This window comes from Sarcophilus harrisii, chromosome 2 (genome assembly GCF_902635505.1).
Source record: "Sarcophilus harrisii chromosome 2, mSarHar1.11, whole genome shotgun sequence".
NCBI lineage: Eukaryota > Metazoa > Chordata > Mammalia > Dasyuromorphia > Dasyuridae > Sarcophilus > Sarcophilus harrisii.
The window spans coordinates 331,602,757-331,629,070 of NC_045427.1; the positions used below are offsets into that span (position 1 = coordinate 331,602,757).

At 31.8% G+C, this 26,314-nt stretch overlaps 1 protein-coding gene across 15 annotated transcripts in view; it reads right to left on the reverse strand.

Annotated features, from left to right (window-relative positions):
- The window catches only part of RALGAPA1 (Ral GTPase activating protein catalytic subunit alpha 1), a 289,451-nt gene that overhangs the window by 170,397 nt on the left and 92,740 nt on the right, over window positions 1-26,314 (reverse strand). For 11 of the 15 annotated variants that reach the window (XM_031952869.1, XM_031952861.1, XM_031952860.1 and 8 more), the window contains 6 exons: window positions 24,542-24,682; window positions 23,126-23,274; window positions 21,913-22,042; window positions 20,082-20,319; window positions 15,205-15,366; window positions 4,162-4,302 (listed from right to left, as the gene is read on the reverse strand). In XM_031952869.1, the coding sequence (XP_031808729.1) occupies window positions 4,162-4,302; window positions 15,205-15,366; window positions 20,082-20,319; window positions 21,913-22,042; window positions 23,126-23,274; window positions 24,542-24,682 (961 nt within the window). The remainder of the gene's footprint in view (window positions 1-4,161; window positions 4,303-15,204; window positions 15,367-20,081; window positions 20,320-21,912; window positions 22,043-23,125; window positions 23,275-24,541; window positions 24,683-26,314) is intronic. The other 4 variants (XM_031952864.1, XM_031952868.1, XM_003756423.4 and 1 more) reach the window with 1 other exon arrangement.

Consider the following 26,314-nt stretch of genomic DNA (forward strand, 5'->3'; position numbering starts at 1 on the left):
ACAGCCTTCATTAACTTTACTGATACAAAAGTTTTAAAATTCTATATCTAATGTTGGCAATATCTTTTATGCTCTCATTTATTCTTTGTATGATTAAGAATTCTTTCCTTAAACTGGAACACTGATACATTGTTAATGGGACTGTGAACAAATCCAACCATTCTGGAGAGCAATTCGGAACTATGCTCAAAAAATTTTATCAAACTGTGCATAGCCCCCCTTTGAAACAGCAGTATTACTACTGGGCTTACATCCCAAAGAGATCTTAATGGAGGGAAAGATACCCACATGTGTAAAAATGTTGATGGTAGCCCTTTTTTTAGTGGCTAGAAACTGAGTGAATGCCCATCAATTGGAGAATGGCTGAAAAAATTATGGCATATGAATGTTATGGAATATTATTGTTCTGTAGGAAATGACCAACAGGATGATTTCAGAGAGGCCTGGAGAGACTTACATGAACTGATGCTAAGTGAAATGAGCAGAACCAGAAGATCATTATACATGGTCACAAGATTATAAAATGATCAATTCTGATGGACATGGCTCTTTTCAACAATGAAATGATTCAAACCAATTCTAATTGTCCACTAATGAAGAGAGCCATCTACACCCAGAGAGAGGAGTACGGGAGCTGAGTGTGGACCACAATATAGCATTTTCACTCTTTCTGTTATTGTTTGCTTGTATTTTTGTTTACCTTCTCAGTTTTTTTTTCTTTCTAGATCTGATTTTTCTTGTGCATGAAGACAACTATACACACACACACACACACACATATATACACATAATGGATTTAACATATAATTTAACATGTGTTGGACTACCTGCCATCTAAGGGAGAGGGTGGAGAGGAGGGGAAAATTTGGAACAGAAGGGGCAATGTTGAAAAAATTGCCCATGAATATGTTTTGTAAATAAAAAGATATAACAATAATAAAAAAATTTTTTTTTTTAATTCTTTTCCTGAGACATAGTTGTAAAAACTACCTGATCATATAATTTTATTCAAATGCAAGTCACATAAATTTTCAGGTTATTGTGTCACAATATTGTGAGGTTTATTAAATTTTACCAAATTTGTTTCCAATTTAATAAAAAATTATTTTTTTTTCTCCTGAGGCAATTGGGGTTTAGTGACTTGCTCAGGGTCACATAGCTAGGAATTATTAAGTGTCTGAAGTCACATTTGAACTCAGGTCCTTCTGACTTTAGGGATGTTGCTTTTTAATGAAAAATCTTATCAAAAAAGTTCAGTTTTATCAAACACAAAGTTACTGTTTTACATTGCTTTGATTTCTGGATCACCTTATCTTTTTACTTTCTATTTATCTTTTCACTTATCTATTTTTCTCTTTCACAACCAGTAACAGAAAGTTTTGCTGGCTAAATCTGGCTAATGTATAATATTGTTTGAAGCTTGATAATACTTTAAGATCTCTTTATTCTACTTTTTTTCCCTTATTTCCCTAAAAGACTATGTATCTCTTTAACATATTTAACATGTATTGGTCAATCTGCCATCTGGGGCAAGGGATGAGGGGAAGGAAGGGAAAAGTTGGAACAAAAGGTTTTGCAATTGTCAATGGTGAAAAATTACCCATGCATATATCTTGTAAATAAAAAGTGATAATAAAAAATAAATTAAAATAAAATAAAATAATTACAATAAAAAAAAAAAAGACTATGTATCTTTTTCATGGATTCTATGAGAGTTTTTTCTATTTCTAAGAACTATCTCCTAAGGAATTTGATTGGCAAAATCACCCAAACTATAAATTAATAGGGTATAATGTTTTTATTAGATTGATATAGCCTACCCATTAGCAATGATTATCTCTCCAATTATTTAAGTATACCTTTTTTTCTGCAAAGGATATTTCATAGTTCAATTTATTTTAAATTTATATAAATTTATTTGCCTTTTTTCTGTTTTTTTTTTTTTTCTTTTTTCTATTAGTATAAAATAGATTCTATAGTAGGCTTGGAAGTCATGATAATTTGAGTCTGAATCCTGCTTCAGATAAGCTGAACTGTGTGGCCTGGCCATATAATTTAACCCCTCTCCATTTATATTTACTCATCTCTAAAATTAGGATAACAAAAGCACTAATCTCACAGAGTCATGAGAGTCTGATGAAATAATGCATGTAGAGTATTTTGCAGTATTTTAAAGTACTACATAAATGCTTGTTAATATTATTATAATCCCTATAATTTCATTACAGAAACAAAATTAAGTTTTAATCATCTGACCATCTAATTTCATATAAAGTGGGGAGGGAGGAAGCATACTAACCCCAAAATGTAAAAGCAAAAACTATAAGAGAAATTTTATTCAAAATAAATACAAACTATAAAATTTTGGGAATTAATCCAATAAAACACAAAATATTTAGATAAATATAATTACAGAAATAATCACTTAAAAATTCTGTTTATATTACTTTTGTCTTTGCTTTGCACTCTTTGTTCCATGTTTCAAATGAAAAATAGATTTTTTTGTACAGAATCTAACTATTAATACAATGATTAAAGCAAATTTTGATTACAAGAGTCACACTTAAGCCTCAATGGAATGAGAACTCTCCTCTGCAGTTTTTACAAATTTATTCCATTAAACTGACAGCTTAATCCTGCCAGCAAATGTTCAGAGGAGGAAATAGGGGTTCTAGCTCTTACTGCTACAACTTTAGTACTGAGAGAATTATTAACATATATAAAAACAGATTGTTTAATTTATGTGCATCTTTTTAAAATACTTTTATCATAACAGATTTTACCTAGATATTAAGAATAAGAAAAAATAAAATCATCAAGGAGAGGGTAATTAAATTATAAATTACATAATATATTCATTCTACTTTGTAAGTAGACAAAAGAAGCCAAAAAAACATACTTTTTAAATTTCCCTCAAAAACACCTCATGAAAATATTAAGATAATCTTTTTCCACATGGTATCCTGAAGTATGCAATACAAACATGTCTCATACAAATCAACTTTAGATCATGGTTTATTGTTTCACAAATTACAAGGAAAGTCTTTACTACATGATAATGATAATAAAATCTCTATTTTGTATTATAATCCCAAAAGAGAGCTTCTATTTTTAAAAATCTTCAACTTTAAATTATCTACCACAGTTATCTTAACGTTCTACCAAAGAATTAGATCTCATTAATAAGATAAAAAGATTATGTCAGAAAGAAAATTTTAAAACAAAATCTAATCATCTGTAATTGACTTATAAATTGAACACTTTTGTTATTCAAGGAAGTAAAAGAAAGGAAGGTTTTCAACCTATATTCAGAAGTAAATAGTTCCTTTAAAAATACCACTCAACCTCTGCTCATCTAAGGTAACCTATAAGGCAGAAAGAAGTTGAAAATAGAGACCCGACATAAGAATGTGTGTACAACTGAAATTATCTATTCCAGGCATAGAGTAAAAATCATGAAGGAATTGAAAAGAATTTAGGAATACAAAACTGGACAATTTTCCAGCTCTTCTTCTTTGGACTTATATAATATAATTTCAATATTCTGTTTGAAATCAAGTTAATTGCAGCACCACCATTATAAACCAAAGAATAAAAAAGTACCCCAAAACCTTAATCATTTTAGTTATCTATTCTTGGGGATCACTGGTATTACTATTTTTAGTTCCATTAGAATGGGAATTAAGAGCTGATTTCATAATGCATGTATATAAAAAGTTATTTTGGTATAGTGGTATAATATTTTTGGCTTCTTATTTTCTGAGTAACATTCAAAATTTTTAAGACAGAAAACTGAAAAAATCAAGGTTCTCTTTATGAATGCTTTTTCTACATAAATTCTGAGCAGCCATCTACAAAGGACACAAACACAAATTGGCATTCTTTAACCACGTGGGAAAAAAACCAAAACAAAACTTAAAAACATAAAAATTTATAACTAAAATTTAGATATTGGCACAGCACTACCTTAACACTTCCAAATAAATTATGAAGACAGCATTAGAATTCATATAAGTTAAAAATGTTTATTTGCATTACTTAATCACATTCCCATACCTCCCCCTAATAACTAACCTTAAAGAGTTTACTGATTAAGCAAAATTTGAAAGCAGGTTTAAAAAGTGATAAGGGGGATGCAGAAATTAGCAGAGGTAGCACTACCTGAAAGCTCATCAGAAAGGGGAGTGAGAACAATATCAGGCAAGAAGGGTTTGGAAGTATGGATCAGAACAGGAGCACTTTTAGCACTGCGTATATAGACCGATGGCAGAGCACATTCACCAATGGATCGGCTTCTCATGGCTTTAAAAAAAGGAAAAGAAAGAAGTGGGGAGGGAATAAAGAAGAGTGACTATAATGAAAGGCTTGTGTCACAGAAAAAGCAGCAACAGAGAAAACTTAAAAGATACAAAGGAAGAAAACTTTAAATTAAAACATTTCAGCATGGCAGTTATTGGCAAGGCTATAAGGGAAAAAAATCAGGACATAAAAACAATATTCTGGATTAAAGTTTTTTTTTTTTAAATGTGAAGAAGGAACAATGACTTTTGTCACAGTAGTTACGTTGATGTTTCAGTAAAAACAACAAATAATTAAATTAACATTTTTTTCCACATTAACAAAGTTTGAAAAATCAGTAAGTTCATAAAACAGATGCTCTAAAAACAAGTTGCTTTTTTCACATGAAAAGCTATTTGTATCAAGTAATATATAAGGTAATCAATTCTCTGGTAGAATTCTCTTACAACTAAACTTAGTATTTCTCAAGTAATAAAGAAAATAAAAATTATTTCCAGTTAATTAAAAGATATTTACTGTCCCCTAATCTTTGTTTACCAAAATATAAGCCAAATTTTCATTTTTAGTGTTTATTCCCAGAAGAATAAGATGTCTTCATAAAACTAGTTTAACAACTCATATAAGATATGATAACTCATAAGATAAACATATCTTATATAACAAAATAGGTTTAAAGTATAAGAAAATAATTTCACAAGCAAAATGCTTAAAGGGACCAGGAGCACATACTTGTACAAATCCAACTCACTCATTCTATAAAGACAGCAAAGCCACTGGGGATGAAACTTTAGTTGCCCAGGATATTACTAAGAGGTTTCAACAAGTTATAATTAACAGGGGAAAACAGTCTGTAATCACAACATATTTTTAAAAAATGAAAATTGGACTAATTTCTTCAACTGAACTTCTTTAAAGATATTTATTAATTTTTCAGGTAAATGATATTAATTTACAAAGTAAAAGAAAATAGCAGTTTATATCTATATAGCAATTTATGACTTACATATTACTTTCCTCATAACAATCTGATGAGACATAAGTATCCCTATTTTACAGAAAAGAAAATATACTGAAGAGAGGTTAAAGGATTGAGTCCTGCTCATGCTATTAAATGTTAGAGACAAGAACAGAATTAATCCAGGCAACCTGACTCCTAGCTAGCACTTTCTCTATAAGAAAAAAAAAAATCACTTTTGGTTCTATTTATAAATTGTATTTGGAATTTTAAAGTTTTTTCCTATATTTAAATCTGTCAAATTTTACAGTCTATAGATGAATTAAAAATCTATTCTTCATACTGAGGTATAGAGACCAAAGATTTATCTAAAATATCTTCCCTGAGAAATGGAATAGCAGGATCTAGTAAATATTAGCATCAGTTCCCTTGGGATTTGTTCCCTTTTCACACAAACAAATCATGATTTTACATCCCCTTTCAAATTCCTCTATATCTGCAAAAATTTGTTTTTATATTTTTGAGACCCTTAGCAAAAATTTCTTTTGTAACTAATTATAATGCAAGGAATTTGGCAGCAATACCTTCATTTCAGTATATTCAAAAATGTATAAAATTATGCTAGTTTTCCTCACTACAAAGTTAGTGGGACGACGAAGCTCATTCAACCTTCTATGTCAGACTAAAGACAAACAGCTATAATAAAAACATTTGCTAACATTCTTTTTGGTACAAATACTAACAGGTTTCCCACTCCCTTATGTATATCTTTTATGAACAGGTGTTCAGAACAGGGGGAAAAAAATTCAATCCACAAGGATGCCGATTTTTAAAAATCTCATTAAAAACACTTAAAACTCTTTGGGGAGGAATAAAAGAATTTAGCGAAATGTAAATCAAATACTCCCCCACCCTCACCCCCCAAATATTCTCAATAAAACAACATACACACTATCAAAACAATTTGATAAAATATATACAGAATTGACTCATAAGAAATCAAGCCATTCTCCAATTGATAAATGGTCAAAGGATATGAACAGACAATTCTCAGAAGAAATTGAAACTATTTCTAACCATATGAAAATATGCTCCAAGTCATTATTAATCAGAGAAATGCAAATTAAAACAATTTTGAGATACCACTACACATCTGTTAGAATGGCTAGAATGACAGGGAAAGGTAATGAGGAATGTTGGAGGGGATGTGGGAAAACAGGGACACTAATACATTGTTGGTGGAATTGTGAATACATCCAACCATTCTGAAGAGCAATTTGGAACTATGCTCAAAAAGTTATCAAACTGTGCACACCCTTTGATCCAGCAGTGTTTCTACAGGGCTTATACCCCAAAGAGATACTAAAGAAGGGAAAGGGACCTGTATGTGCCAAAATATTTGTGGCAGCCCTGTTTGTAATGGTTAGAAACTGGAAATTGAATGGATGCCCATCAGTTGGAGAATGGCTGAATAAATTGTGGTATATGAATATTATGGAATATTATTGTTCTGTAAGAAATGACCAACAGGATGATTTCAGAAAGGCCTGGAGAGACTTACACGAACTAATGCTGAGTGAAATGAGCAGGACCAGGAGATCATTATATACTTCAACAACAATACTATATGATGATCAGTTCTGATAGACCTGGCATCCTCAGCAATGAGATCAACCAAATCATTTCCAATGGAGCAGTAATGAACTGAACCAGCTACGCCCAGAGAAAGAACTCTGGGTGATGACTAAAAACCATTACATTGAATTCCCAATCCCTATATTTATGCCCACCTGCATTTTTGATTTCCTTCACAAGCTAATTGTACAATATTTCAGAGTCCGATTCTTTTTGTACAGCAAAATAATAGTTTGGTCATGTATACTTATTGTGTATCTAATGTATAAATTAGACACTACTTTAATATATTTAACATCTACTGGTCATCCTGCCATCTGGGGGAGGGGGTGGGGGGAAGGAGGGGAAGAATTGGAACAAGAGGTTTGGTAATTGTTAATGCTGTAAAGTTACCCATGCATATAACCTGTAAATAAAAGACTATTAAATAAAAAAAATAAAAAAATAATAAAAAAAGTTATCAAACTCTGCACACCCTTTGTTCCAGCAGTGTTTCTACAGGGCTTATACCCCAAAGAGATACTAAAGAAGGGAAAGGGACCTGTATGTGCCAAAATATTTGTGGCAGCCCTGTTTGTAGTGGTTAGAAACTAGAAAATGAATGGATGCCCATCAATTGGAGAATGGTTGGGTAAATTGTGGTATATGAATGTTATGGAATATTATTGTTTTGTAAGAAATGGCAGAACTAGGAGATCATTATATACTACCTCAACAACGATACTGTATGAGGATGTATTCTGATGGAAGTGGCTTTCTTTGACAAAGAGAAGATCTAACTCAGTTTCAATTGATCAAGGATGGACAGAAGCAGCTACACTCAAAGAAAGAAAACTGGGAAATGAATGTGGACTACTTGTATTTTTGTTTTTCTTCCCAGGTTATTTTTTACCTTCTGAATCCAATTCTTCCTGTGCAACAAGAGAACTGTTCAGTTCTGCACACATATATTCTATCTAGGATATACAGTGACATATTCAACATGTATAGGACTGCTTGCCATCTGGAGGAGGGGGTGAAGGGAGGGAGGGGAAAAGTCGGGAACAGAAGTGAGTGCAAGGGATTATGTTGTAAAAAAATTACCTAGGCATGGGTTCTGTCAATAAAAAGTTATTAAAAAAAAAATTGATATAAGCTCTAATCTTTGACTAAAAATAAATGTGTTCAATTGTTTGTCTTACATAAGAAAAGTCCACATTCTTTAAAAAAAAAACTGGTAGGCAATTTTTATATGTGCTGGCATAAAAAGGGCACAAAGATAATACATAAAACAAAGGAAAATGGAGCATTTTCTAACCACAAAAGATTTTTATTTAAAATATATTTTAAAAGTATATCAGTTATCAAAAGAAAAAGATGGCATATGTTTATACTTGTATATGTGACTTGTATAAAATATCTGGGATTCTAAATTGAGATCAGCTAATATAACCAACACATCAAGAAGATGTAGCCAAAAAGATTATTAAGGCATTCATTTCTAAAGTTGAATGTATGGTCCTATAGTCACAATATATCTTTTCTCTTCTCTCTCTTTTTCCTTCTTTCACCTCCTTCTCTCTCTATCATACACACACACACCTACACCCACCCACCCATACATATCAACTAACCAGGGTCTCATTTTGAAAGGTTTAATATCAGCATGCTGGTATTTGGTTGATAAATTCTTTGGGAATAGTAACCCATGAAACAGATAAAATACAAAATGGTCCTCAATCTTGTTTGATTTCCATTTCTACACTGAAAGTGAAAAAGTGATATGAGGTTGTGATATGAGTCACAGTCCCCAAATCAATGGTCTCCAATGTCGGGGGGTGAAGAGAAGAGAATGCTACACATTCTCAATGGGACATGGCATGATCCCAAGGAATGACCAATCAAGGTGAATTCATAATACTCTACAAAAAACTTCCATTCCCATTTCTCTCTTTATGCATTGTTATTACCCAGTACTCTCCCTGTTCTCCTACAATGCTTCTGGATTCCAGTAGATATGCAATTCCCACCTTTTCCCGGTGAATTTATAATTAAAAACAGCTGCATAGGGAAAATTGCCCTACCCCCAATATAGCTACACCTTGATCCCAAGATTACCCCATGGGTATGAGACTAGTATGACTCTTTCATTTTTAGGGGGATCATAGTCACGCATAACAAGTAGGTATGGATGAGCTATAATTTTACTGCATTATCTTTCCTACACAATCCAAACTTCCTCATTTTTGTCATAAGTACCACTGAGCTTCCTAGATTAACAATATCAGTCATCTTCTACTGCAAGAGTGGGAAACATCCAGGCTGTGAGTCAGATAAGGCCCCCAAAATAAGACATGTAGGCAATGATTAGCTGAAAGATAGGTACAACAACTTTCCACTGTTTGAGCTCTTTAAACTGTTGATTTTGTATGGCCTGTGAATGATGATATAAATATTCAAATGATGGCCCTTGGCAAAAAACAAACCAAGGTTACCCATCCTACCCTAATGTTTACTCTCATTTGCACTACATATCCAAGGAGTTGTTAAATTGGATTGATTTTACTTCCATAAAATCTCTTTAATCTTTTTTTTTCACTTGTAGAACCACTAGGCTACTTTGGAACCCCTACATTGGACTACTGAAATATGCCTACTCAATAAAGTCTGTTGGTTCCTACTAATTACAAAACATAATTTTATCTTTATCTCCTTTTAATTTTTATGTGTTTCATAATATATATAATTGTTACTATGATGGTATATGTATATGATGGTATATGGTAACAGTTATACTAAAATATACAAAAGTAAACAGATATATTGGGAATATGTACGCTCAAAAAGTGTTTTCAAAACTTCAAAAAAAGTGCTCAAAAAGTTATTTTCAAAAGTGGGAACACAAGAACAATGAATTTATAGTCAAAAGATGTGGTTATCGGAGCAGCTAGGTGGCACAGTGGATAGAGCACCTGCTCTGAAGTCAAGGGGACCTGGGTTTAAATCTGGTCTCAGACACTTAATACTCCTAGCTGTATGACCTTGGGCAAGTCACTTAACTCCAAATGGCTTAGGGAGGAAAAAAATGTGGTTATTTTTGGTATTTATTACCTATATAACCTTGGGCAAGTTACTTCCCTACCCTGGGTTTCAGTTTCACCATCTGTAAAATGAGAAGGGTGGACTAGTTGGATAATTTTCCTCCTGGCTCTAAATTCTAAGATCCTATATAGATATTTTTGCATAAATAAAATGAGAAGATATAAGATTTTACAGCTAAACAGAAGGATGGCATACAGATTCTATGTGGGAAGGAAACAAAGTGGTAAAATAGATTTTGTTGTATTCCCAAGGTCATCAAAAAACCCAAGATTTAATCAGACATTTGTCCATTTTATTTCCTTTACAAGAAGTTTAGGGAAAGGAAACACTATGAAGAGAACTGCAAGCTTATGTACCACCATGAAGAATGAATGAAAAAGCACATACTGAGCACTAAACATGCCAAACATTAAACTCAGCACCAGTCTCTAAGACAAAAGCTAAGATATTCCCTGCCATCAAAGACATTCTACTCTAATGTGGGGTGAGGGCGAGAAGGGAACCCTTCAAGAAATGTATGTAGATAGTAGCAAGGCCAGAAAATGCTTAGGGATTTAAGTGAAGCAAAACTGTGGTTAGGTCATGTAGTGAGAGCCTGAAGCAACCACTATTTAAGATAAGAATTGGAATTTCTGGGGAAAAGATAAATTCTTTCAGGACATGGTATTTAGTCCAGGAAGCAAGAAAATTCAAGAAAGAATATAACCAGTCCATTAAATTAATTCAACATATATCCTTTGTATTTGGTGCTCTTTACATGAAATTAGATATGACAAGATAACAATAAATGTTGAAAAAAACTATTGAGCATTAAACAAAAGAGATCAAAGGTTTGTAGACTACTCAGAAGTCTCATTACTGTATATCATTGAATACTTTCTTGGAAAAACTTTGAAAGTGCTAAATGAACACAAAAATACGGGTTACTGATTTGGGAATCATTCAGCTGTATGTTGTCAGTTCAAAATGAACACTATATCTCAGAAGAAAGGAAAAATTAAAGTAATTCCATATAATTATAAAAGATCTAACCTGCCCATATACTTAAGCTCTGGAATTTGAAAAACAGGAAATAGATACAGGATGAAGACTGATTACCACAAATTTTTTTTTTAAAGAGATATAAAATAAATCACTACAAAAGATTCTAAATAAGAAGAGTCCAGAATTTGTCTTAGCCAACACTTATCTCCTTGAAAAGGAAAGTCATAACCAAGAGTACTTCATTGGAAAAAGCAAGCTTATATGCAAACATTATGGTGGAAGATAAAGAATATAAGCAAGATTACCACAGAAAACAGCATAAAGCAATAGGGAAGAAAAGTAAATCTACAGACATTTGACTACAAGTCAAGTAAATCAGAGCATTCTAAGAATATTCAGAATTAATAAAATGGATAAAGGACAACAAATAAATATGATATGAATGAAAATGCATCAGAATTTCTACAGTGATTCATTCTTTCACATCAATGATAGTGGAACTACATATACTATATAAGAAAGCATGATACTCAAGAAAATCAAGTTGAAAGCACCCAGACCTGACCAAACACCAAAGATAATCATGCTTGGCACAACAAACACTTCAGAGAAGAGAAAATGCAGCTAAATCATGATGATCAAAAAGATGAATTATCACAGAATGCTCCTGCTTTACCACCACTAGAAAATCTTTATGAGGATGCTTTATGACTCACTGACAGAATCTTTCATGAAAATATGTAAAGGGAAACAGCAAGTGTCTGCTGAAATTCTCTTCTGAATCACACAAGTCATTGTGAGATAGAGAATACAAAATCAATGATCTTCTCATTATCAATATCAAGAAAGGCATTAAACCAGAAGGCATGTTTCTGCATATTTCTATACGATTATGACTCTATCATTGAGAATTTCTCATACAGAGTCCAAATGGAAAAGATATTTCTTTTAAATTATGAGGGTCTCTCTAAAAGCTATTTTCAGACATCCTTATGCTGGTAACATTGAACAAAGGAACATTAAAGAATCTTAATTAAGTATACATGCAATTTACTACTAAGCCAAAATAATAATAATCCACATCAGTCAAGTGGATATAAATAAAGTGGATATTGCCCAAATTATGAAATATACCCAGAGAAGCCCAGTGAGTTGAGTTAATCTGTATGTATGCATGTTCTTTATCCCCCCTCAATCTCTGTCTCTCATACACACACAAATGTGCGTGGGCGTGCACACACACACACACGCACACCCCAAATAACAAAATGCTACTCCCAAAACTGAACAAAAGGGGGAGAATGAGTGGCATTTAGGACATTACATGGAACTTTCAATATGAACCTGTTATCTTCTCCCCAGAATACATCATTTTAACATCTATATTCAACATTACAATCTGAGAAAAAAAATGAAAATTTCAATTGGCACAGAACAGTGATATACATTGTCAAGGATGATTTGGGCACAAGAAGTGTCACATAATCAAATATATGAACAGAAAAAGAGGTATGCCAATCCTGCAGCAAACACAAGAGAATATAGAAAAATAGTACAAAAACCCAACGTAAGGCTTCCATGATATATGAAGGACTAAAAGAATAACACAGGATAAGAAAGAATGGATGGGTTGTAACCTGTACTGATGTAGAAAACATTCCAATTTATAAGAACACGGATATATTAAATCAGTGAATGTAGCAGGTGCCCATCAACTACAATTCCATTAAGCATACTGATGGTAGGCTTAACTTTTTTTCCCATTAAATCTTTTATTCAAGAAATTTTATTAATTATTCATGATTTTAAAGAGGCATTAAGGTAGAGTAGAGCATTGGATTTAAAGTCAAATGTCAGGATTCTAACATTAGCCCTGCTGCTAAATGCCTGCAGGATCTTGGGCAAATCCTTTCACTTCTCTAGGCCTCAGGATCTCCTCTGTAAAGGGAGGTTGAATCATAAGACCTCTTAAGAGCCTTCTTCCTCATATCTATGCAAACTAAGAATTATCTTCAAATCACCTTAAGAGTACAAATATATTATTTACAAGCTTAATGATAGAAACATAAAAGAAAAAAATTAATGAAAGATGGAAAATGAGCATAAAGTCAAAAGTTTGTACCATATATTTACTTGAGGAAATTTTCCAAGGAATTACAAAATTGAAAATCTTTAAAACTTTTACCTGCTGGGTTTTTGCACTAAAAATAAACTATAAAGTATTATAATCTTGTTTTAGTTACTTTAATAAATAGCCTTGCCTATATCAATATTAAAATGGATGTAGACATCCAGAGAAGCCCAGTGGATACAGATCCAGTCTAAAAATTAACTGATTAAAGAAATATAACGAAATGGAACTATGGGATCACAATTTTTTTTAAAAACTGCTTTCCTTAACATTTCAATATGCTAGACATAAGAAAAGATATGGGAACATTATGAAGAGACAAGGCTGATTAGGAAAAAAAAGACTAAGTGTAGATGCAGATGAAATTACATGGATAAGAAGTGAAGTATTAATTTCTTTAAACTAAATGGAAAATCTAAGTAATTCAAAGTGCCATGTCTTAGAAAAATTAGGTTTTAAAATAACTAGAGTCCAGATATAAATTCTGACAATGTATTAATAAAGCACTAAATTAAGTGACAGCAGTGTTTCAAATTATATACTATGTGAATGAGTTTATTATGGTTTGCTATTTTCAAATATAATATCAAAGGTAATTGATTAAAATATATAATAAGTAAATGAAATGAGAGGTTTGACCTCATTTTAAAATTATAGTAATATAGTTTCCTCAGAATACTTATAATTTTAATCATCTAATAGTGAAGCAAATTTATAGTGGTTCCTTTCTTAACATTTTTAGTCTTATAATTCTTGGGCAGAATTCTTTATCTACCAAGAAGAAACGTACTGTCTTCTCTATAAAAAAGGCAGTAGGAAAATTTATCATTTTTACAAGTTCGAGGCAACTACCACTTTAAAGTTTAAATGTCTTAATAAGGGTTATTTCTGAAAAGTGAAAATAATTATTGCCATAAAATTCAATGGAATGCTTGATACGGCAATAAAATTGGTAAGAAATTAGGTTAAGATGGCCACTTACAGATTTAATCAATAACATTCCCAAAGCAAATCTATCAAACTTTGACTATTTACATTCACATTTAAATTCCTAATACCGTTTTCTATATCTTCTTACTCAAGGCCCATTGCTGGCAAATATAATGATATCTCCTGCATTTATTTTATAGGCACTGAACAATTGTGAATGTGACATCTTATGAACTTAAAAAAATTAGTACCTACCTATCCCATTTTTCCATTACTTTTTGCCTCTTGTGATTAGAAAATGCATTTTTTGGTAAACAGATGCATTTCAGCAAAAAGATTCATGTTGAATTTCTTTAAAGTAAATTCTACTTTTACCAATGACAACCATTTTTTTAAAACCCAGAGAATTCTTTAAAAAAATATCTGTACTATAGAATCTTATAGCTATAAAAGTTACCAAGTTATCATTTGTTCAGACAAGGTATCATCATTTTCCTCTCACATATAAGGTAATTAAAGTCTATAGAAGGTGAGTTATTCAAATTCACTTAACTACTGAACGACAGAAATGACAACTCCTAATCAATGTCCTTTTCGTTGTTCTAGAATAAATCAAATTGAAAATATGGTGAACTGTCGCCCTATGATATATTATTGTTTCCCTCTATAATTTCTCAGATCAAAGGAATGCTCCCTTAGCTGATTAAAACTGACAGTCACTAAAGATAAAGACCATTCTTTGAGTGGTCTGCCTAGTAGAAAAAAAGAATTCATTCATACAAGTGCCTAAGACCAGCCTGACTCTGTAACTTCTTGAATAAATTCCCTTTATTATTATTTCTTGGGGATGGATGGGGGATGGGGATTTACCATGTTTAGAAGAACTAAGCTGCAATATTGTATTTCCACAATTAACAATTACCTACTAACACAAAAATTACTTACATTTGAACTCCAGATTCTGTAAAAGCCAAGGGGTTCAACTGTTTCAATTTTATATATTTTTTATGTATTTGAAATTTTACAGCACAGCTATATTAAAACTATGGATATGTCTATACACTGAAAAGTGCTGAAAGATTCTTTACACACAATAATAAACAAAAATCATTCAAGGTTTAACTTGAAATACCCAGAATCATAAAGTATATATCTAATAATATTTTGCTGTTTTCTATTGCATACATACCAACTGTTTTCTGTCGAACTATACTTCTTGCCTTTTCAGTTCCTGGAGATCCAGTAGTGGTTGCACTTCGCTGTCTCATTGGGGCTTGTCCAGGTTGATCACGGCTCCATCCTTTGGAAAAGGACTTGTCAACAGATGTCTTTTGAAACTCATGTCCAACTCCTAGAAAAATATTTTTAATCTCTCAATTTACCATCAATTGAAAAAACACATCTAGATTTCATGTGTCTCAGATAAATCAGATGTTACACTTCAAGGTAAAATGTCATGTACTGTCATTGCAAGATTTCCTATACCCTCCCCCACCAAAAGCAATACTTTAAAGACAAACAATTTTATTAAATATAGTTATACATCAAAAATTGGAAGATAAGTATAGAAGGAGGGAGAAAGGGGAAGGAAGGAAAGGAGGGAGGTAGAAACGAAGAAAGGAAGAAAGGAAGGGAAAGAAGAAAGGAAAGAGGGAAAGAGGGAGGAAGGGAGTACTATTATGAAGGAAGAGAAAAAAATAACTACAATCTTCTTTTTATGTTTGTCTAGCTTGTGCCAGAAACAGAGAGAGATTACAACTATCAGAGATTACAACTATGACTGTTTTGTCATTCTGGTTCATAAAGAAATAAAAGTTCTAAGAGCAGGTACTTAGCTACCTGATTTTATAAACTGGGCAAATATAAATGATCACTCTGTGGCTAGCTGATTAAGCTTTGAGAATTATTCCCTTATCATTTTTATATAAATGTTCATTTTTTTAAAATTAAGTAAACTGAATAAATTAAATGCTGAAGAAGAAAATATTTTCAAATAAGTCTTCACAAGACTTACTGCTAAGATGCCATGCAAATAGGAGACAAGCTGCATAGCTCATATGCAGTATCTCCAGCAAAATCCTGAATTTTGCACCAAACTGAATAAAGATCAAGAAATGCAATGAGAAAATATAATAACTAACTTCCTCTATCTCAGAACTGCACAAAAAGACAGAGAAATATTTTGAAAAAGAAAAAGCAAGCACAGCTAGTGTTAGCATGACCAAAGATTAATATTGCAGTGTAAGAAATGACAAAAGGCCATTAAAGAATGAACTAAAAAACTATTAGAAATAATCCACAACTTTAGCAAAGCTGCAGAATACAAAATAAATCCACATAAATCATCAGCATTTTTATATATCATTAACAAAATCCAACAGCAAGATATACAAAGAGAAATTCCATTTAAAATAATTGTCACTAGTATAAAATATTTGGGAATCCATCTGTCAAGAGAAAATCAGGAATTATATGAGCAAAACTACAAAACACTTTCTACACAAATAAAGTCTGATCTAAGCAACTGGAAAAATATCAAGTGCTCTTAGATAGATTGAGTGAATATAATAAAAATGACAATACTCCCTAAACTAATCTATTTATTTAGTGCTATACCAATCAAACTCCCAAGAAACTATTTTACTGACCTAGAAAAAATAACAACAAAATTCATCTGGAAGAACAAAAAGTCAAGAATTTCAAAGGAATTAATGAAGAGAAAAGCAAATAAAGGTGGCCTAGGTGTATCAGATTAAAACTATATTATAAAGCAGCAGGCATCAAAACCATTTGGTACTGGCTAAGAAATAGAGAAGTTGATCAATGAAACAGGTTAGGTTCACAGAAAAAAATAATAACTATAGCAATCTAGTATTTGACAAACCTAAAGGCCTCAGCTTTTAGGATCGGAATTCATTATTTGACAAAAACTGCTGGGAAAATTGGAAACTAGTATGGCAGAAACTAGACATAGACCTACACCTAACATTGTTTACCAAGATAAGGTTGATGATCTAGACATAAAGAATCATATAAACAAATTAGAACATAGGATAGTTTATCTCTCAGATTTGTGGAAGAGGAAGGAATTTGTGACTAAAGAAGAACTAGAGACCATTACTGATCAAAAAATGGATAATTTTGATTATATTAAGTTAAAAAATTTTTATACAAACAAAACTAATGCAGATTAGAAGGGGAGCAAAAAACTGGGAAAACACTTTTATATCCAAAGGATCTGATAAAGACCTCATTTCTAAAATATATAGAAAATTGACTCAAATTTATAATAGTTCAAGCCATTCTCCAATTGATAAATGGACAAAGGATATTAAAAGACAATTTTCAGATGAAGAAAATAAAACCATATGTAGTCAAATGAAAAGGTGCTCCAAATCACTATGGAATGGAGAAATGCAAATTAAGACAACTCTAAAATACCACTACACACCTATCAGATTGGCTAGGATGACAGGAAAAAATAATGCTGAATGTTGGAGGGGGTGGGGGAAAACTGGGACACTGACACATTATTGGTAGAACTGTGAACAGATCTAACCATTCTGGACAGCAGTTTGGAACTATGCTCAAAAAGTGCTACCCTGTGATCCAGCAGTGTTTCTACTGGGATTATACCCCAAAGAGATCTTAAAGTAGGAAAAAGGACCCACAAGTGCAAAAAATGTTTGTGGCAGCTCTTTTTGTAGTGCCAAGAAACTGGAAACTGAGTGGATGCCCATCAACTGGAGAATGGCTGAATAAATTATGGTATATGAATGCTATAGAATACTATTAACAACCAGCAGGGTGATTTTGGAGAGGCTTACATGAACTGATGCTAAATGAAATGAGCAGAACCAGGAGATCATTATAACACAGCAACAACAAGACTATACGATGATCCTTTTTGATGGACGTGGCTTTCTTCAACAATGAGAGGATTCAAAACAGTTTTGCTTGTTCAGTGATGAAGAGAGCCATCCACACCCGAGAGAGAACCGTGGGAACTGTGTGTGGAACACAACATAGCATTCTCACTCTCTCTGTTGTTATTTGCTTGCATTTTGTTTTCTCAGTTTTTCTTTTCCTTCCTTCTCGATCTGATTTTTCTTGTGCAGCAAAATAACTGTATAAATATGTATTCATATATTGGATTTAACATGTATTTCAACATATGTAACATGTATTGCACTATCTGCCAGCTAAGTGAGGGGATGGGGGGACGGTGGGGAAAATTTGGAACAAAAGGTTTTGCAAGGGTCAATGTTGGAAAAATTACCCATGCATATGCTTTGTAAATAAATTTTTAAAATTATAAAAAAATTTTAAAAAGAAATTACAAAAAGCAAGATGAGAATCCTGGAGAGTATGAACTGATGCAAAGTGAAATGAGAAGAATCACAACAGTTTATAATATTATATGTATAATATTGTATTTAAATTATATTCTATTTTTAAAAATATACAATGATATTAAAAAAAAAAAAAAAAACACTTTGGGGCAGCTAGGTGGCTCATTGGATAGAAGCACCAGCCCTTGAAGCCAGGAGGACCCGAGTTTAAATCTGGTCTCAGATACTCAAGACTTCCTAGCTATGTGACCCTGGACAAATCACTTAACCCCAATTGCCTCAGCAAAAAAAAACAAAAACAAAAACAATAACAACAACAATACTTTGAAAGACTTAATAACTCTGATCAACACAGGTTCAAGAGCAATTCCAATGAAGCATGCTTAATTATATCCAACAGAAAAGTGATGGGCAAAAGGTTAAAATATTAATTTTGAGGCATAGATACTATTTTGCTTAACTATATTTACTTATTATTAGAAGAGATCTTGTTTTTTCCTCCCTTTCACTGAAGTGGGGGGAAAGGAGGAAAGGCAATAGTGATGTCCCTTTCTTCCTTCAAAAAGAGGGCATCTGAAATGCTTTACATGTTATCTCCCTGCTTTGCTCCTGACTTTCCAGACTCGTGTACTTCTAACTCCAGCTATCTTCTTACCCCAGAAATATACCTCTTCCAATTGGTAAGTTTCCATTGAGAATCTCCATTTAAGGAGATAACCAGGCCAAACTTGTTCACTTTTCTACTTAGAGTTCCCAACTCTTCAGATTTTTATACTTTATCCCCTTAGCATGCACCTACCCTACTATTCCCCAAATTGCCTCTATATATTTTTCAGCTCTCTTTTATGGAGGATTTTTTGTCCCATTACAACATAAGCACCTAAAGACTAACAACTAGCTTTCCTTTTGCTTGTATTTGTATTCCAAGTGCTTAGCACAGCACTTGGGAGAGTATGCATTTAATAAATGTTCTCTTTTAAAATGCACAGAATAAAAAACAGTCTAAAAGAAAGCACAGATTAACACAGAGAAATTATTTTCCTCTTTTTTTATTCCATATGTATGGATATACTTTTTTTGGTATTTAAATTCAAAAGAAAAAAATACGTTTTCAATATATACTTTTATATATTAACAAATTATCTTTCCTCAATCCTAAAGAGGGAATTGGTTAGACATGCTTAGGGTAATACAGTTCTCAGGAATATGAATTATAACAAAAGGAATCAGTCTCTAAGTGTTAGAAGGGACATCAGAGGACACCTAGTACAATCTCTTCATTTCATAGATGAGGAAACTGAGATTTAAGGAACCTGAGTATTTGCCCAGTCACACAAATAGTTAAGTTAAGTATCAGATACAACACTTAAACATGAAATATTAACAAAAGGGAATACCATTCTTATTACATCCAGTGTGGCTAATTTAAAAAACAAACAAACAAAAACACTCTAACCAATGAAAAATCTCCCAGATTTTGGAAAGAACTGTAACTTCAAAAATTTTTTAATATTCATTTATATTATCAATTGTATTTCATATTATCTTAAGGCTGTTTTTCATTGTTGTCCAGTAATTCAAAGGTATTTTTTTTAAGTTTGTTCTTAAAATAATATAATATCTAAATCCTGCTGCTACAGAAATTTTGTAGAGCCTTGAGGAAGAATCTAATTTTCCAACTGCTAAGTAAGGTAATTTATAATCTCATTCTTACCTTTGCCTTTGTGCTTTTTCTGTTTCTGTTCACTTAGTTTATCCAATGGTAAATCATTTAGGTCCAAACTATATAAATTTCTAGCTAATACTTTAGTTAGCGTCTCCATAGTCAATGACCATTCGGTGGCCAATTCTTCCCAATATGTGAGTGATGACAATACTGACAGTAAGTCATCCCAAAGCTCCCGGGAGATATACACATTTAGATTTGCTTTGATCCAAGCTACAATAAGAGTCTAAAAAAAAAATTCCAAAGAAACAATTACATATATTGAAGATAAACGTGTGACTTTAGAATGACAGATATTCAATCAACTGTTCCATCTAAAAACAGGAAAATTTTGACAGCTTTTTACCTGGTAATCATTTGTGGAAGCCAATGAGGTGGAAGAGATGTGACTAACACATCCTTTATGAGTAAGATGCCTATTATGAACATTTTTAATAGTAAAGTTATTCTCTATTTTAGCACCATACTGGCACGTTGCCAATACTGAAATAGAATTTCTTCATAAATGTGAAGAGAATTCACATTGTATGAAAGAAAATTAAATGCTTCAATATTTCTATATGAAGCAAAGAGTATAAACCCTCTATAAAAAATTTCTATTTCAAATTTATTAACAACTAAAAATATTCATGGTTGTCTAATATATAAGACATAATAAACACCTTCACATCTAAATTATCCTACTTTAAGTTTATATTTCTAAATATCTAATTAAGAATATTAGCTATTATACTATACTAAAAATAAATCAAATATGAAAGCTAAGATTTACAGAATATATGTAGGATTTAGATATATGTGTATAAAATGTGTATTTGCAGTATATTTCTAAAATGTAATTCTCTCTATTTTATCATATCAGTTGCAAATCTTTAAGGTAAGCATGGATTTAAGCGATGAGGTCAAGTTTTAAAACTCCAAATAATAATGGATTATTTATTATAACAGTTAGATATTGATGAACATATGTTATAATCAAAACATTTAAAATACATTTATGAAAAAGTTGTTCTACTTCAAAGGATTTTAAATCATTTTAAGAGAAGCTTGGGTATATATTCTCCAGAAGAATAAATTATGATCCACCTAAGGACAGAATCTTTTGCCCCCATTGTGAATGGGCAGAGAGAGGTCCTTTTGATTATTATCAATAATCAACTCTTTGGGGGAAGAGGGTTCAAATAGTGAGAAGTGGTCTTAGAAGTATTTCAAAAAGATTCACTGACTTTGTTCCATTAAATGGAATAAACCTAAACAATGTTTTGTTTTTTTTTTTCCCCCAAGATTCTTATAAATTTTACTTCCAAAAGATTTATTTTAAGAGAAGTATCAGAGGACATGAAGGAACTTTGCCAGTTTGAACACTAGGTAGGCTTGTGCCCAAGATGATTCCATTATCAATATTTGGTTTTTCTTCAACAATGGTGAGAAAGAATCTTGAGGGTGATTATTTGAAGTGGAGATACTTTTAAGAATAAGTATTTATAATCTTGGATATTTGGAAATACTGAAACAAAATAATAAGAACAGCATTACTCATACAATCTTGTATTACTTTTTCAATAATTCACAAACATGTCAAAGATTATTATAAATAAGACAATAAACTGTATTCTACATCTATGTACGTACAGATTACATATGCCTTAATAGATCTTGATAAAGAGAAGAACGTTTTTGTTGTTTAAGGTACAATTTCATTATTGTGCTCTTCAAATGGTGTCTTCCACATTAAAACTTTTCAAATGACATTAAAATGCTATTGAGTTGAAACTAATGCAAAAGCTTACATTAAAATTTTAGAAAAAAAAATTATTGCCTGAAAAAGAGGTCCTGCAAGTCGACCTGCTAGTGTCATATTTTTTCTGCCCTGATATTGCAGAAAAGCTTGTGATGGCATTTTCAGAACAGATTCAGTGACTCTTAGCAATACAAGCAGCATCTGTTCCCTTAAAAAAACAAACAAAAAAAAAACAAGACACATTAACCCTTTCCACTTATGAATACTTACTTTTACTTAATTTTAACCTTTCAAATTGAATATTTTTTATTTCAAGAGAAGTTTATAGAAGCAGATAGGCTGGGAATCACAAAGATTTAAGTTCAAATCCTGCCTTCTGCATTACATACTCACTAGCTATGTGATTCTAAGTAAGTCATTTAACTACTTTGTCTTAATTTCCTTACAGACTTGTTACAAGGATCAAATGAGATAACACATATAAAGCAGTTTATAAACCTTAAGAGTGCTATACAAAAATTAACTTCTTAGTGTCTTTGCTATAAGAAAAAAAAAACATGATACTATCCTACTTGCTCCTTTAAGTTCTTAATTTATAACAATAATTGTGAGAAAAGGGGGACAACAGAAGGTAATTAACTGAATCCTCTACCATGGCCCCTTTTTTCTTAGCTCTCTGCCAAACTGTAATAAATATGTATGGGAGGCATTTGTCAAGAGGCAAAATCAAGTCTTAGTTTTGTCTATTGAGATTTTCCTGCAGAAGAAGAATGAACTTCTAGAGATTAAAACAAAATTGAAGAATTATGTTTACAAATGGAGATTTTTTTTTTACTAACAAAGGAGAACAATATACCTTATGACGTCAACAGATGATGAAGACTTTTTTTTGTATTTTAACATTTCTTAATTTGTGGTTCAATTACAAATTGCCCAAGCACTAGTCAAAATTTCCAATGTGCATTTTAGTAAATAAAACATGTCTGTATTTTGAATTCAATGCTGTCAAGTGGGAAATTTTTAATGCTAATCAGGTATTTTACACAACTGACTAAGGACACAAAAAATTCTCAATTAAATCATTACATCACAACTTGCCTCTCACCTCAAACTGGCTCACTATCTAAAATCTGATACAGAGAGTTGGAACATAAAGAAATAACTGGAATTTTTTGGTATTCAAATATTGTTAAAAAGATTCTCAAAAACAATTCTATATTTAATTCCTCTCACAAATGACATATATTTCTAAAAACATTAAAAACATACAAAAGATAATGGAACTTTTTACCAAGTCTTCTTATCCATTGATATTTGTACAACCATGAACCGATAAATATTAAGAATACGTTTACACATATCTGTGTGCTCATCTAAAAGACTTTTAATTTCATTTGCAGGTTCAAGAAGAAATATATTTGATGAGTTGACTATAAAAACCTAGAAGAAAAAATGATTGTATAAATAAAAAATGACAATATATACCGACAATGGAATTTAAATAGTGAGAATAATAAATGTTACTAAACAAATTAAAATCATTACCCATTAAATTCACAAATATAAGTTTAGAGATGTTTTATAAAAACAATATACTTCTCACACAGGTATTTATTTCATGTTATTATCCCCATTCACATGGGATTACTGCAATAGCCTCCTAATTATTCTCCTGTGTCAAATTTCTCCATTTCAATCCATCCTCTATACAGTACCAAAATGTTTAAGTACAGATCTGACCATGTCACTCTCCAACACAATAAATTCCAGCAGCTCCCTACTATTGGTTTTCAAAACCTTTCAAAACTTAGCCCTTATCTTAACATCCTCCTAATACATTGCTTCCCTGACAGCACTCTATGGTCCAGCCAAAGCATTCCTTACTAATAGCATGGCATTCCATCTTCCCTCTCCAAGTCTTTGCATTGACCATCTCCAATGTCTAGAATATACTTGCTCCTCAATTCTGCCAAAAAGAGTCTCTAAGTTCCTTTAAAGCACAGATACCATTTCAACATAATTCTTTTCCAGATCCTTCTTCCCACCACCATCTCTTGCTAGCAAAACAAAAACAAAATAACAACAACAACAACAAAAAAAAAAAACCTCTATTAGTTCCTTTACTTTCCACCTTGTAAGTTAAATTACTTTATACTTATTTAATATTTATTTTATATATTAAGCAAGTTCTTTAAGAGCAAGGATTACTTCATTCTTGTCTTTTATCTCCAGGCCCAAAGAAAGACTAATAAATGCTTTCTGGCTGATTGATTCTAGCAATATCTACGACATCATACATTTTATTTTTTGTTTCATCTATACAATGAGCATTAAACCAAATAATGAATATAGGTATCTTTACATACCAGGAGAAAAGTCAAAATAAGTTCGATTTCAAAAACTATTATTTACTTAAGCTGAACTAAAAGAATCATGATAATTATGTAATTTTAAGAATTCAAGAATTCATAAATTATAAATAAGAATTCATTCTTCAAGAATTATAAATAAGATATAGTTTTCTGAAAAAAAATTTTTAAATAATAATTTTTAAAATATTCTATTCTTCTCAACTCCTCAGAGTTTTTGTTGGTCAACCAAAACAGAGAGCACTACTACCCAAAATGGTACAATTAAGATATAAATCAATAAAACTTTATTGTAAGAAAAGATTTTTGAAAAAATTTTAAAAAATAAAGCGACTTACCTGAAATATTAACTGGGCACCAGCTCGTATATTTTGGTCAGCATCTTCCATATCAGAACCTTTATAGAGAGTATTTTGATAGGAGCCATTTTTTGTCCAACTGGAATTTCGAACATGACTTGATGCCTTGGTCACTTTTTCCTGAAGCAAAAGATAAATGTCTCAATCAAGAATACTTAATTTAACATATGAAGGAAGCAATTTTATAGACTCAACACATGTGAAACAAATAGAAAAAATATAAGATGTATCAGGTTATACTGCTCAACAGGTTTTTAATAGCTTCTATGGAAAATGAGATAAAGAATCAATTAGGGAGAGATAAAAGGAGTATCTGGTTATGCTAAGAGCATACATTGTAACAGGATAACATATATTTATAATGTCCCAGTTATGTGATTTTCTTCCATTTTATTTCTTAATATCTGAGCAGGTAAGAGTAATCCAGAGCTAAAGTTTGACAAGGGATGATATTGACAAGATAAGGGGATAAATAATTAGAGAGTAAAGCACAGTATAGATTTTAATTGACTAAATGGTTGCGACCGAGTAAGAAAAAAAAGTACTGAGAGGTAAAGAAAGGAAGGGAGGTTTCAATGAGGGTAAAAAAATAGGCTTAAAAGAAATGAAGGCATAAAGGGAAATGGAATGTTATAATTTAAAAAAATTAGAGCTTTTGTTTTAAAAAGTGGGTCAATTTGTCAAGCAATAAGCATTTATTAAGCACCTATTACGAACAAAAACTGCTATATGCTGGGTATACAAAGAAAGGAGAAAAAAGAACTAAAAAATTGATAAACTATTGGTTGTTATGGGCCAGAACTTGAAACAAGGTCTTAATTCATTAGAGTTGATGGAAACAATGCTTGTGTGCTTAGGATTTACACCTTTGGGAGAATTCACACATTAGAGCTCACACCTTTGAGAATTCACACATTAGTTCACACAATGGAGTTCACAAGTTCGAGATTCACAAGTCAGAAACCCACAATCCCACTCTCTCACAGGAGGAGTCAACCTTTGGGTTCACACCTTTAAGAGATCATATATTAAAAGATCTTAGAGCTTCAGTCAGTCAGTCATCTCAGGAGACTAATAAGCTAGAGACTGCAGTCAGGCAGAAAAAAGGATTCGGAGAAGTAGAACCAAGATTCAGAGAGAGTTGGAGGCAGAAGCTGGCAGACTAGCAACAAGAGCTGTCGGAACCAAGGAAAGTTTACTGGGCTATTTTGAAAGAGACAATAAAAACTGTACTTTAATCTGTGGCTGCATTTGGGGTGATTATTGGTATGAACTGAAACTAAGGCTGCCTCCAGAAACCTCCCCAAGAAACCTGCTTCCAGAGAGAATGATTATATTTAGAAGAGACCACCACAATTGGTAATTTGATCTTAAAAAAAGAAAGACAGAAATAAGAAAACCAAAATATGAATGAAGAAAATGAATTCGCCACCAGGAATGCAGGACTAATTCAGTTTTAGAAAAACTATCAGTATAACTGACAATATCAATAACAAAACCAAAAAAAATAACGTTTATCTGAATAGATGCAAAAAAAGCTTTTGACAAAATACCATACTCGTTCCTATTAAAAATGCTAGAAAGCATAGTAATAAAAGCTTTCCTCAAAGTGATAAGATCTAAACAACTAGAGAAACAATAATTCTCAAAAGTAAGCTGAGCCAATACAACAAAAATGATAATTCTATCTAAATTGATTTATTCAGTGCCATGCCAATCAAACCAACAAAAAAAGAATTTTTTTTACATAGC